Source organism: Nelumbo nucifera, chromosome 5, assembly GCF_055504915.1.
Source record: "Nelumbo nucifera cultivar China Antique chromosome 5, China Antique-T2T, whole genome shotgun sequence".
Lineage (NCBI taxonomy): Eukaryota > Viridiplantae > Streptophyta > Magnoliopsida > Proteales > Nelumbonaceae > Nelumbo > Nelumbo nucifera.
Window position 1 is genome coordinate 37,679,326 of NC_142653.1, and position 14,109 is coordinate 37,693,434.

General features: G+C 34.4%; 1 protein-coding gene across 2 annotated transcripts in view; it reads right to left on the reverse strand.

Moving 5' to 3' along the window:
• Positions 1-11,949, reverse strand: part of HDA14 (histone deacetylase 14) — a 30,670-nt gene extending 18,721 nt beyond the window's left edge. Inside the window, exons 1-5 of one of the 2 annotated variants that reach the window (XM_088888396.1) lie at positions 11,791-11,949; positions 8,885-9,129; positions 7,259-7,333; positions 6,397-6,498; positions 374-398 (exon numbers count right to left, since the gene is read on the reverse strand). In XM_088888396.1, coding sequence (XP_088744522.1) covers positions 374-398; positions 6,397-6,498; positions 7,259-7,333; positions 8,885-9,129; positions 11,791-11,827 — 484 coding nt within the window. In that variant the 5' untranslated portion in view covers positions 11,828-11,949. Of the gene's footprint in view, positions 1-326; positions 399-6,396; positions 6,499-7,258; positions 7,334-8,884; positions 9,130-11,790 lie in introns of both variants that reach the window. The other variant, XM_010272050.3, reaches the window with a different exon arrangement.
• Between the last annotated feature and the right edge of the window lie 2,160 nt (positions 11,950-14,109).

The window sequence follows — 14,109 nt, forward strand, 5'->3', positions numbered from 1 at the left end:
ACTTTGAATAAATTTTCTTATATTCAACATAAATATGGAAAATAAGATATAAGATAAATAGAAAAATCTTTAAAGTAACCAAACATTTTGGAGAAATATTTGACCTTGATGAATGAGGATATACTTGAATATCATTTTTTTCATTTGTATCCAAAGAAACAGTCTGCAGTCTTCTCATGTTCTCATAATCCAAATAACTATAGATGAAGGTACAGCATCCACCATGCTCCAGATTCATTATTAGACGTAGAAATTATCCAGATACAGGACATGTGTAAATTGGTTTGCTCAAGAAAAAGAGAGAGCATATAAGGCATAGTACATACAGTTGAAGTAGCATAAGTTGGTCCAGATCCATCAATGAATATAATACCTTCTTGAGAAGCTTGATCCATGGCCTAAGGAACAAAACAAATGAAAAAACAATTTTTTTGTAATATAATGACTGCAATGCTTTTCAAAAAAAAACAAAGTTAGTGTATTCATAATAGAAAGAACAACAGTTAGAAGAATTGGATTGAAATAACAAATTATGAAAAAACAAGAAACATAGAAGAAAATTCTTCATGAAGGTACCAACTGGCTTGCTGGTAATGTCTCCTGCTGGTTGTAGCCTAGACCAGGGAGCTATTCTTGCTTTCATCAGGGTTGTAGGGCTTTTGTTTTTTGCAGGATTGGACACCCTACATTGTGTAGTCCATTTATCTAGTAATAAAAAAGAACAAAATTCTCCTTAAATCACTCTTATTCAGGCCATTTTCTTTTTCCCAAGTGGATGAAGAATGCCACAGTTTTGCTACCAATGTAAAGTTGGCTAGGCTTCTGAATTGACTAGATTATGTAACTCAACATTAAATTATGTCAAAACATACTGACAAGGAGCAGGCCAATGGTGGAATTATAGTTTGGATGCTATTTTCTATTTCCTATAGGTTCTTCATTTTCTACCAAGTTTGTTTACGGAATTCATCTCTCAATTTAATTTTTTTGGGTAGTAAATAAAAAAGAAAAATTATTAAAAAGAGAAAGAAAAGGAGTACTATGAAGGTGATAAGAAATCACCCACAAAAAGGAAAAAACAAGCCCCCAAAAACATCCCTTACAAAGAAAAACCCCACAACCTCTTAAATTCTGACTTTCGACCTCACCCCACAATCCAACAACTCTTCCCATAGGTCTGCCAACAGTTTGGCAGATGGTCTAGGTTAGCAAGGGGTTCAGAGACGGTCTATGTTTTGGGATCAGTTGTAATATAGTAGGGGTTTAGACTCTTTGAGTCTGCTTGTTTCTTTAACAAATTCTTTTTGTTCTGTTTTCTTATAATTTTAATAATTTTTTTCTGAGTTACTGATCCAAAAAAAAAAGAACAACTTTTCCCACAGCCTCAAATAGACAGAAAAAAAGGTAAATTCCAATAGAACTGACTTCCCCTCCGACTCTAATGATTATTTGTATTATGAATCAAAAGTTAAGTCTTCAAGGACCAGTAGGTTTGAGATCATCTTGATACCTGGGCCCTTGGTGTCAGAACCAATAGTGGCGCATTGAGAATGGATTAAGGGATAGCTCCAGGGATTGATGTTCTCTTTTCATTTCATTTCAAGTAGATAGAGGTGGAGGAAAGGAGACAGATTAGCTAAGACACATCCTTACCCTCTTGGACTCCTCCTCCTAGTGGTTTTGTTAAACTTAATTTTGATGGAAGTAGCATGGGTAATCCGGGTCCATCAGGTATGGAACTACAGAAATGAGAAGAGGAAATTTAATTGGTTAACCAAGAACATTGAGGTGAAGTTGAGTTGGGTTAAAAGAAGTGCTAACTCCTTTGCTGATGGGTTAGCTAAACAAGGGGTATATAGGGACTCTTTGTTCTGGGCTATCTTGTAATTGTCCTCTTGTTTTGTTGTTCTGATTAGGTGAGATAAGAGTGTTATCTCCCTCTTCCTGTATGGTTGTACCTGTGCTTTTTCTCTCTAATTTTAATAAAATCTGCGGGTTATTGATAAAAAAAAAAGGAGACAGATTAGCTGTTAGACGAGTCAGAGGGACCTTGATCTTTTAGACATTTATTACAAAGGCTAACTAGTTCAGTTTACAGACTAACTAGTTCTATTGCTACTTGCTGACAGCCTAGACATAGTAAGGATTGAAGGAGCAAGTTGTTTTGGTTTGTTGGTTGTTATTTCAAGTATAACGTGATTGTATGGGTCGTTGTTTTATCAGTAAAAAATTCCTTTATTTAATTAAAAGTTACTGTGAAAGTACAAGGCAAGTCATCTTTAAATGACCCAGACTACAACATATTACAGAATTGCCCAAAATAAAGTGGGTCTATTAGCTCCCTGCTTTGCTAGAGTATCCGCCTTGCTATTTGCTTCCCTTTTGACCCAATGAAAGATTGAACTGAATTTTCTTGCTAGTAAACCAATTTTTCTGAGGATGAATCAGAACTTCCAAAGTGCTAAGTCAATTTCTTTTGCCCAATTTATTACTAATAGTGAATCCCTTTCAATTTCCAGCTCTCTTCCTCCCAACTGCTCAGCAAGTTTCAATCCTTGTAAGAGAGCCTGAATTTCAAACCCAATTGGGCTTTCTTTGTGTTTGGATATAACCTCCTTGGGGACTTTGACCCACTTCCCTGACTTAAGACAATGAAGCTTGTACAATTTCATCTTTGATATTTAATACAATTTCTTTTTTATTGATAAAAATTATGTTTAGCATTATTCAAGAATTACAAGGGCCTCAACCTGAAGAAAGAAAATTGTCTGATGTGTCAGATATGCGGTTTTGAACCTGCGCCTCCTCTTTCAGAGGGATGTTGAATGACCATCCAAACTCCTTACCTTTTATTTTATTTTTCTTTCTTTGATTATTGATTTCTTAGATTACTACCATAGTTCATTTTATTTCCCTCTTTTTGGTTTTTGCACAATAAAGTTTCTTCAGCATTTAGATAGTCCCAGATCATATCTTCCCTAAACTGCACCTTAGAAACTGGATTGACACACAACCAACCAACCTCATGTTCTTTACATCCCATTAGCCAACCTAATCATTCCCAATATGTGGTTCTTAATCTCCTGTGTAGAGACTGTATCAGTTTCACCTGTTAGTGAGTCTTCTTTTTCCTTTTTTAATTGACACCAGATAGCTGTTAGTGAATCTATCTGCCCCAAGAAGATACATGTTGCCCCCTACATGCATAATGTTCAACTGGAATTCAGAAGCACATGTTCCTGCATATACAAGATCCAAGCAACAGTTTGCAAGTTCTCTTACTAAATGATTGATAGTAATCCATGTTGCTCTCAACAAAATCCATATCTCTGCCTTTGTGTGTCCATGCAGCCATATTGTAGCTTTAAATTATTTAGGAAAAGATACAATGAAGAAATTCAAGTCAGATTGTGCAAGAGAGAATCATGAACCCCATGCCCAAAAAAAAAAAGATATGATTCAGGAAATTTGATTAGACTTGTTTTAGGTGAAGAAAGCATTAACATAATTAGTGTTTATACACCTCAAGTGGGTCTAAAAGAAAACATTAAAAAATAATATTGGGAAATTTTAGAAGAATTAATCCAAGAATTCCTAAATGAAGAGAAGATTTTTATAGGAGACTTAAATGGGTATGTAGGGAAAAGAAGGGCAGGATATAATATGGTGCATGGAGGATTTGGGTTACGGGAGATGAATGAATCAAGAGGTACAATATTAGATTTTGTAGTAGCTTATGATGTGGCAATTTTAAACACATTTTTCCAAAAGAATGATTAACACTTAATAACATTTAAAAATGGGTCAAACATAAGTTAAATAGATTTTTTCCTTATGAGGAGAACTGAACGAATGATGTGCAAAGATTGCAAAGTTTTTCTTAGAGAAAGCTTACCAACACAACATAAACTAGTGGTGGTAGATGTGCACATTAGGAAATGGAAGAGAAATAGGGAAGAAAATAGATGTCCAAGAATTAGGTGGGAAAACCTAAAAGGAGAAAAGCTAACTCAATTTAGAAACAGATTGATAACAGAAGGGAATTAGAATTTAGATGGAAAGGTTAATGTTATTTGGCTTCAAATGACAAACATAAAGAAAGTGACAAATGGTGTCCTACGAGAATATAAAGGGAAGTGGCAAAGTACTAAAGAAACTTGGTGGTGGAATAAAGGGGTCCAAAATATAATTAGATTAAAACAAGCATGCTACAAAGAATGGCAAAAAGTTAGAAATGTAGAAAACTGGGAAAAACATAAAACCATAAGAAAGGAAGTTAAGAATAAAGTGAATTTAGTTAAATGTAAGGCTTATGATGAGCTTTACTATGAATTAGGCAGTAAAGAGGGAGAAAAAGGAATGTATAAAGCATCAAATTATTAGAAGCATTAAAGAAGAAAATCAAAGAGTCTTGGTAAAAGGTGAGGAAATAAAACAAGAATAGAAAAACTATTTTGAAAAATTATTAAATAGGTGGCAGGGAGAAAGGGCTAACGGAGGAAAATCTAGAAATACTAGAAGTGTTAAAAATGATATGTACCTTCGTAGAGTTAGACTTACTAAAGTAAAAGAGGTGTTAGGACCTAATGGGATTCCAATAGAAGTTTGGAAAGGTATGGGAGAGGTAGGCTTGCTATGGCTAAACAATCTATTTGATAAGATAGTGAAAGCAAAGAAGGTGCTTAATGATTGGAGAAACAGCAACATGGTGCATATATTTAAGAACAAAGCTGATATACAAAGTTGTAATATCGGGGGACTAAACTTATGAACCACACCACGAAACTCTGGGAGACAATAATTAAGCAAATATTACAACTTGAAACAAGTGTACCAAAGAACCAATTTGGTTTTATGCTAGGGAGATCAACCATGGAAGCTATGTTTCTTTTGATACGATTGATAGAAAAGTTCAGAGAGAAGAAGAAAGACCTCTTATATGGTGTTTATTAATCTAGAAAAGGCATATGATAAAGTTCTTAGAGAGATAATATGGTTGGTCTTGAAAAAAGGGGTTCAAAATAGGTATATAGACCTAATTAAAGAAATGTATGAGAGGGCAACAACCAATATTAGAACACCAGTGGGAGAACTTCAGATTTTACAACTACTATGGGTTTTCACCAAGGTTCAACAGATAGCCCTTATCTATTTGCACTGATCCTAGATGAATTGATTAAACATGTACAGGAGGAAGTTCCATGGTGCATGTTGTTTGCAAATGACATTGTTTTAATTGATGAAACTAATGAAGGATTAAATGCAAAATTAAGCTTATGGACAAATGCCTCAGAAACATGAGGTTTTAAAATAAGTAGGACTAAAACAGAGTATATGATGTGATGTAAATTTAGTAATAATAGGAGTGTAAATCAAGATACACTTAGGATTAGAGACCAAGAGATAACTCAACGCGACCATTTATAGTACCTTGGTTCAATAATTCATAAGGGAGAGATTGAGAAGGAAATGTGAATGCTAAGATGGATGAGTAGAAAAACTAGAAATGATAGGATTAGGAGTGAAGTTATTTGTAGGAACCTAGGAGTAGCTCCAATAGGTGATAAAACGAGAGAGTTGACTAAGATGGTTTGGGCACGTGCATAGAAGACCACCAACTACATCGGTTAGAAGAAGTGATTTGTTACACATTGAAGGGTCTAGAAGAGCTCAAGGTAGACCAAAAAGGGAATGGGTAGAAGTAGTAAGAAATGCTTTAAGCACTAATAATTTAACAATGGATATGGGTTTAAAAAGAACGGACTGGTGAAACAAGATTCATGGAGCTGACCCCATAGTTGGGATAAGGCATGGATTATGATGATAATGATGATTCGGTATCACATGTTTCATCCTACTCAATAAGGTGATGTGTTGGGAGATTAAAAGTGCTCTTAAATTGACCCCATTTCACTAATTTGGGAGAACAGATAAATTACAAATACCAATAATATAAGAGATTTGTTCCCAAGTAAAAGAGACTGCCCATTTGACCTAACTAATTGTTTTGAAACAATCCCAAACCAACTCCTACAGTCCTACTATCACAAGTTTCTGATTAAAATGGCATGATAGGTTTTCCATGAAATGTCATCCACATTTAATTGTGTTGAACATCTTAACAACAATAAGCATACTGCAACGTCAATGAAATAGAGTGGATTTAGTAAATTAAAATTCTCTAACAAATGGAGGACAGGATGGAAATTCTAAAACTTTCTCTCGGGCTACAAAATTTTGACTATTTTTATAGTAATAAAAATATGAAATACAACAATAAAATAATTATAAGAAATATAATTACATCTAAATCAAATGAAAAGACATCTCCTTTAGCATGAAAATGGATGTCTAATAGAAGGTAAAATAGGAACATAAATGGTAAGGGAGAGCTACCTTCTCAAGACCAGATACATAAGCTCTGGCATGAACATTTGCAATATCGTCTACAGAAGCAGGCCTGAAATTTTGAAGTTCAAAGACCTCTGACCCACGATACTGAGATTAAAAAAATAAATGAAGAAATAATTAGAAAAATGGGAATATCTCAAAAGAAAATAGAAAGCATTGCTATAAGCAATATGTACTTTTCATCAGAAAAAAAAAAATTCGATTTTTAGGACACCAAGAATCCCAAAAAAATAGCATAAGACAAACAATTTCATGACATTTTCAACTTAAGGAGACAGAAGGGCAAGAGATGTACTTTGATGACTGGAAAGGAGGCAAAATTGCTAGCAAATAGCTACCTAGATGTTAAAATGTTTGAGCACATGAGAATTGTGGGCACCATTTGAATAGGTTGCATGCTTCTTTTTGTTTTTTTTTATGACTTTTCTTTTCTTTTTGTTTTTTCCTTTTCTTTTTTTTTTTTTTTTTGAAGAGGTAAGATATTAAACTATTTGAAAAGTTTATTGTCTTGTTGACTGACTCCACATCCTAAATTCTCTCCTACATTAGCATGAAATCATTTTAATAGGAATTAGTCATTGTTCAACATAACAAAGTAGAAAACTAGCTAGAAGATGTTCAATTAACTTAAGAGAGCAGCTGAAAGAGCAAGGTAGGCAATAAATGGAATCTGAGTAATAAAGAATATTTTACATGATCTTTTAGAAGAAATGTAACAATGAATCAGTGATATGTTTCTTTAATCATTGGCTTGCAATGCATCTCAAAAGTAAAAATAATGAAAACGCAAAACAATGATAGATATGGAATTATTGAAGGTGAATATCTGTGTTTCATGATTCCATACCTTTGAAGTGAGTTCCATCTTTTCCAAAGCATTTATGATTGCAGGAACTCTCAAATGAGATTCTGGATGTGACTCCTGTTAATGATAATCAACCCAAATTTTCATGAAAAAATATACCAAAAATAGAAGACTCCATACTACATAAGGGAATCACAAATAATATGAACTGAAAATCAAGATAAAAAACAATGAAATGTGATCATTACAAGAACAAATTATCAATCTACAGAGAATTAAGTCTTTATGAAGTTTCTACTATATTAATGTACAAAATATGTAATATTTACAATTGGTAATGTTAAGAATCACAAATACGCTTAAGAAGACTATGCTACAGTGCTACCTAATCCCTTTACACCTTAGGATGTATAGAATCTATCATCCATATTCCCTACTATTGAGTTTTTTGTATTCATAACTGTATACTTCATTAATGTACAAAATGTGTCTATAGAAGCCATCACCCTTTTTTTGAAAGGTAAGAACTTTCATTAAAGGAGGGAAGGAGATATTCCTTCACATACAAAGAAAGCTAGATAATAAAACAAAGAGAAAAACAGATTACATATTGATAACTTCTTCCCTGATCAGGTTGCTCCACTGAGAAACAAAATGAGAGAACTTCAAACCCAAAAACTCCTTGTAGATGGAAGCCCAACTAACCAGACCCCTTTCAATTCTAGCAAAAGCATTTTCAACAGAAGAAGAGGCATGTTGGAGGGACCTGTTATTCATCACCCATATTCCCTACTAATCATCCCCTCAATACAAATATACAATTGATCTATCTGACCCTTGTTTGGCTAAAGCATCTGCTAGTCCACTTGCTTCCCTTCTAGTCCACTGGAACTGATCTCTTAATTATTGTTCCAATTTTCTGATTGCCCTCATGATAATGACAATGTTGCCATGGACCTGGATTGTTTTTTATTAAACAGCTGAACACAATACTCAAATCACCCTTCACCAAGATACCTCTGAAATTTTGTAATTTACAAGTCTGAGCCCTTGGTGTAAAGATAACAGTTCAGCCCTAAAATAGTCAACTTGCTGTATAGGTCCTGAAACTTTATCCCAATTCCCAACCATATGGCGTTGGATAATAGCACCATTTTGACCCTTATATGCTATGAATACCTACTTAGTTAATGCAAATATGTACAATATATATATATATATACAAAACTTAACTTGAAAATAAGCATAATTGACTTTAGTGATCCTTTAGTATGTTGACCATCCTGTTGAGACTCCTATCTGGACTGTCGGTCCATGAAACCTTTCCTAAGAAGATAATAAATGTAAAAAATATGATACAGTGCACATGACATTTACACCATCCGACCACCAATGAATGAAGTCAACATAGCAGGGTCTAAAAGAAACTCGAGGAACTACATTTGATATGTTAAGTCCATATTCTGTGCAATACAACTGGAGCCACAAATAGTTTGATGATTATCCATGAAATAACAAGCATGAATAGAAAAAAAAAAGAAAAAAAAAGTGTACTTTTAGTTCATTCAGTACCCAGTTATGTTGATCTTAATAAAAGAAAATAATTTTCTGAAAGTCAAAAAATTATGAGGGTAAAATCAGGAAGAGCACAGATCAATATTAGTTTACCTGGTTATGACCCATGGCAGGAGCTACAGAGTACATTACGCGTGCAGTAGAAGGAGGTAAATATAGATCCTCATGAACATTACTTGAACTAAAATTGGAAGCACAAATGCTTTTGGATGAATGTTTCATTGCTGACTTCAATTGGTTGTGGAAGGATCTAACACCTACCAAGTTGTTCTCTAAACCAAACTTGTAATGATTTTTTAGCTTACATAGTTGATAGCTCACTGAGAGGTACAAGTACCCTGCAACAAATGTCAATTTCATTCTAAAAATTATATACTAAAATTGGCATAAAATGACAAAAGTTGAGAATCGAAACTATATGAAAACAAAGATAATGAAATGAACATTACCTTATGAACAGTAATCAACAAATGTTATCCAAAAAAGGAGAAGAAAACTAAAAATTGTATAGCCTGGCCTCCATTTCATCTAGATATCCTTTTGTATGATAATATATGACATGGATATACATATCTATAGATATATAGCATAGTTGTCAAGGCATCACCTAGGCGACTAGGCACCCTTGGCTGGGAACCTCACCCAAACGCCTTGACTTTTAGCAACTAGGCGCCCTTCTAGGCGACTAGGCGCTGACCTAGGTGACTAGGCGCTCACCTAGGCGGCTAGGCACCCACCTAGGCAACTAAGCGCCTGCCTAGGCAACAAAAATGACAAGGCAGGCACCTTTTATAATATCATTTATATTGCTGTACCTTATTAATGTATGTGTTAATACATTTTATTATATGCTATATATATCAATGTACTTTGTTTTAATGTTTTACTATTGAAATTTAAAAGATCAAAGGGTTTTGAGGAGAGAAAAAGAAAGAAAGAAAGAAAGAAAGAGGAAAAGAAAGAATAGAATTATAAAGAGGTTCTGTTTTTTTCTATTCTCTCTCTAATTAAATAAAACAGAAATCCCATCCTTGTTTTTTTCTATTTTTCTTTCCATCTTGAATACTTTTGATATAAAGTTGACCTTCTTTAGCTGCTAATTGATAAAAAATTCTCTACTAAATCCTTATTATAACAGTATTATTTTTTAAAATAATTAAATTAATATATGTAAAAGATTTTTATCTTCTAGATGTGATGATTTGCCACATTTTTAGATGAAATTTAATGATATTAATAAAGAGAATTGCTATTTTTTCAATCAATATACATGCTGAATGATATATAAAACTAGGGAACCAGCCAAAAGTTAGATTTTTATATTATAAAATTTTTATCGCCTAGGCGCCCCAATGTCACCTAGCATCACCTAGGCGCCTTGAAAACTATGATATATAGAGAAAACGATACAACTAATATGAAGCAATAGCGAGCTAGGCAAGCCATTCCCTGGAGGTACCACATTGGACTGTGGACATCATGACATAAATAAAGTGCACATGAATAACAGAGCTCAAAATAGTGTATTATGTGATTTCTTTGCCCACCTTTAAGGTTAGTGCACTAAGGCTTAATGTTTTTATTTTATCCCACTAAGCTTTTTATTTTCACTAAACCACTGAGGCCAATTGGTTGATGTCAAAATCAACATTATATTCAATAATGCACTTCTTGCACTTCTTCAAAACTTTACTACAAATTGTCAAGGACAAAAGTTTCATTTTTGGGGGAAAAACAATGAAAAAACTATATGATACATAACTGACAGGGTTATTTTGTATTTTTGAGAAATTGACATTGGATGGAGTGACAGCGCTTACCAATGTATCACATCATAGGAGGCATTCACTCGCCATTGGAGAAACATCAATTTGATGATTCATGCAAAAATATAACGATGACCATTGCATTGGTGTTTCTGAATAAATAGGCACACCAGATATAATTTTTTTGTCCATTTATGCAGAAACACTGATAATAACAACCTAATTCAACAAATGGAAGAAAAACACTCATGCTACCAAAAGCCCTCTAGGATTGAGAAAACACCTAAAGCCTACAAAAGTAAAACGCTTGTACCTGCGGAGGGAAGTGAATTCTACAAAAACAAATGAAACCATTAGGAAATTCTATCTCTGTATTCAACGACCTCAATGGAGAAGATAGTTTTTTTTCGGTAGAGGAAAAGATAATAATTTAAAGATGCAAAAATGTCTTTCAGTTCCCTTTAAGTTGAATATATTTATATCAAACAGGAAAATTTTGTCTTGCCCTTACCTCAATTGAACATCTAATTTAATGGGTCCTATGACCATCTATAAAATTGAAAAGTTGCATTCTATGCACACAAGAATATTCGTCCAGTAGCTCAGCTAAGTTGCCTCATTTAAAACTAAAAGAAGATTATCCAATAACCTCACATAAGTTCAACACACATTTCTAGCTAAGCAAGGGTTCAGAGACAGGGTATATTTTGGGCTCAGCTGTAATATGTTTGGGGGGTCTAGACACTTGGTGTCTGTTGTAGTTTCCACAATATCTTGTTTCTCTGCTTTCTTTTAAAATTAATAAATTCCTCTTGTGAGTTACTGATCAAAAAAAAAAAAGTTCAACACTAAACATTCATCAATGCAATACTGGCTACCCCATCAGAAATAAATAAATAACCAAAGAAGACCTCATCAGCAACCAGAGAGAAAATCCCGCTAGTATAAATCAAAAATTGCATCCACTATAGCATATGCAGCTCCTTTCATCAACTGAGGTTAATTTTATATTCAGTGAATTCACAGAGCAAATTAAGAACATAAGAGAAATCTGAAGTTGCGTAAGTTATGGTAGCTTAATAGCTTAATTGAATAGAATTGCGAGGTCAAAATCATCTGTTCATGGCTTTGCCCTGTGTGTGTGTGTGTGCGAGAGAGAGAGAGAGAGAGAGAGAGAGATTAATGACATTGTGGTTCGTGGCTTTTGAACCGAGCAATTTCCGAAAGACATACCAGTGAAAGCAGAACGAGATATCGATTGGAGCTCCATGCAGTCCACAGCCACACACCCCGACTTGCTGCTGGTGCCAAAGGAGAATCAGAGAAAAGCAGAACAAATGAAAAAAGAAAGAATAAACAAGGGATTAGGTCCGGTCCGGGAACACAGTCCGGCTTGTTGCGGTCTGGGACTCTCGTAACTTACCACGTGGCAGTATCAGAAAACGGAACTCATCCATATGAGTCCGAATCACCTGTCAATAAAATGCGTTCCAACACCCTACCAAATACCAACAACATCCGACACCGCACATCAAATTCATGGCGGGTCTCACTTATATGGTGGGCCTCAGTTTTAGAGCGAGATGTACGGTGCCGGATCAAGTTGGTAGCTAGGTGTACAGGCCCCAGTTGTGTTTTTTATTGGACTTATTATCCAATACAGGGGAAGATTAGATCGAAAATATACACAAACATACTATATATTCAGGCTTAGGTTGAGCCGGGCCAGATTGAAATCGGACTTTAATTATCTGAGATCTCAACCCAAGTCAAATCCAAATTTAGGTGAGGCTCAAGTTTTCTGGCCAGCAGGCCAGCTTAAAGCCCAAAAGTTAGAACCAACCCATATGAATGCTCAGATTGGGTTGGATTGGGCTAAGGTTGGGTCCACCCAACTTGCAGTAATTTGCTTTCAGATTCAAGCTTTTCCCAATGGTCATGTCAGGTGTTTGATATCTTTGCGTTTCATGTGCACGTTCTGTTTCATGTAGGGTGTTTGATACTTATGGTGCAATTCGGGCTGGCCCAACTTGAGCCTTCAAACCTATCTAGAAAATTTTAGACAGGCTGAACTAAGATTTTTGGGCATTGGATTAGGCTCAGGTCCAGGATTTTGAGTTTTTCTTTATGCTAGTCTCCGGCTTGGCCTTTAGGTATCCCAAATCCGACCTAATCTTATTCCAACATTCATGCACATATATAGATATGAGTGCATCAAATTACAATGTAGACTAGGGACAAATAGGAAAGATTGGGCTTGATCTAGGGCTCGTTGCAGGTTCAAGCCTTAGACCCAAATCTTAGGATTGGGCCTAGATTGACATAAACCCAATCCAGCCCACCCAACTTGCAAACCCTATTGATACCTTTTGGCAAAGAAATGAAGAGTTAATTTTAATGACTATTACTAGTGGGGACCCATGTGATGCACGGGATTTATTAAGTTAAAGATAAAAAATAGAAACATGTAAGAGTATACAATTGTTTTATATAATAATTAATAATTATTTATATTTTATATATTACTTTTAATAATTTTTTATAATACAAAATTAATAATAATTAATTTTAGATAGGGTTGTTTATCAAATTTAGGGATGGCAATTTTCCCAATTTCCATGATCCCTATCGGGATCTGCCCTAAATGAGGTGGGATGGGGATGATTCCCCCCCCCCCTCCCACAGGGATGGAGATGGGGAAATTTTCATCCCCGTTGCCAAGGACAGGGAGAGCACTCCCTATAATATTTTAAAAAATATGGTTGAATATGTTTGAATATTTTCTAATAGGATTGTAAATTTCAATTATTTTATTTTTATTTTTTAAATAAAATAAAAAACACATAATGGTTAACATTATAAAGAATCACGAGGAGTGGGGATCCCTGAGGAGACGGGGATGGGGATAGCTTTGTCCCTGTTAGTAGGGATGGGGACAAGGGCGTAGATGGGGATTTTCACGGGGACGGGGATAGGGAGAGGCACCTTGTCCTTGCCCCGCCCTGTTGCCATTCCAAATCAAGCTAATGAAACTGACCAACATGATTTTTAGTATTTCCAATTGGCTTTGGTTCAATAATTTCCCAACCAGACTAGGTTGGATCAATTTCGCTTTGGCCATTTGTAAACTAACTAAAATCAAATGACCTGACTATAGATATATATTAATACTTTATATTTTAAATATATTTTTTAATATGGGAAAGTGGGAAATTCCAATATTTCTTAAGCTAAAATAGTTTATATCATTAATTTAATTTTTAAATTTATTTTTTTAATAATGCCATTGTAATTTTTTTTGAAAATTTATTTAATTTTTAAATTTAATTATTTAAGTTTAAATCTTTTGAATCGATCGACCAAACTGAAAATTGACCCAAACCAATATAACCTAAGTGACCAACCCCCAACCTGACCAGGTCGATTTGATTGGCCAAACAACCTACAGCTAAACCAAACCAACTCGTGAACAATAGTTTAATCTCCAATAAATATTAAAAAATTTATAGTGAAAATACACAACAAATTAAATTTAAAAAGCTAAATTATAGT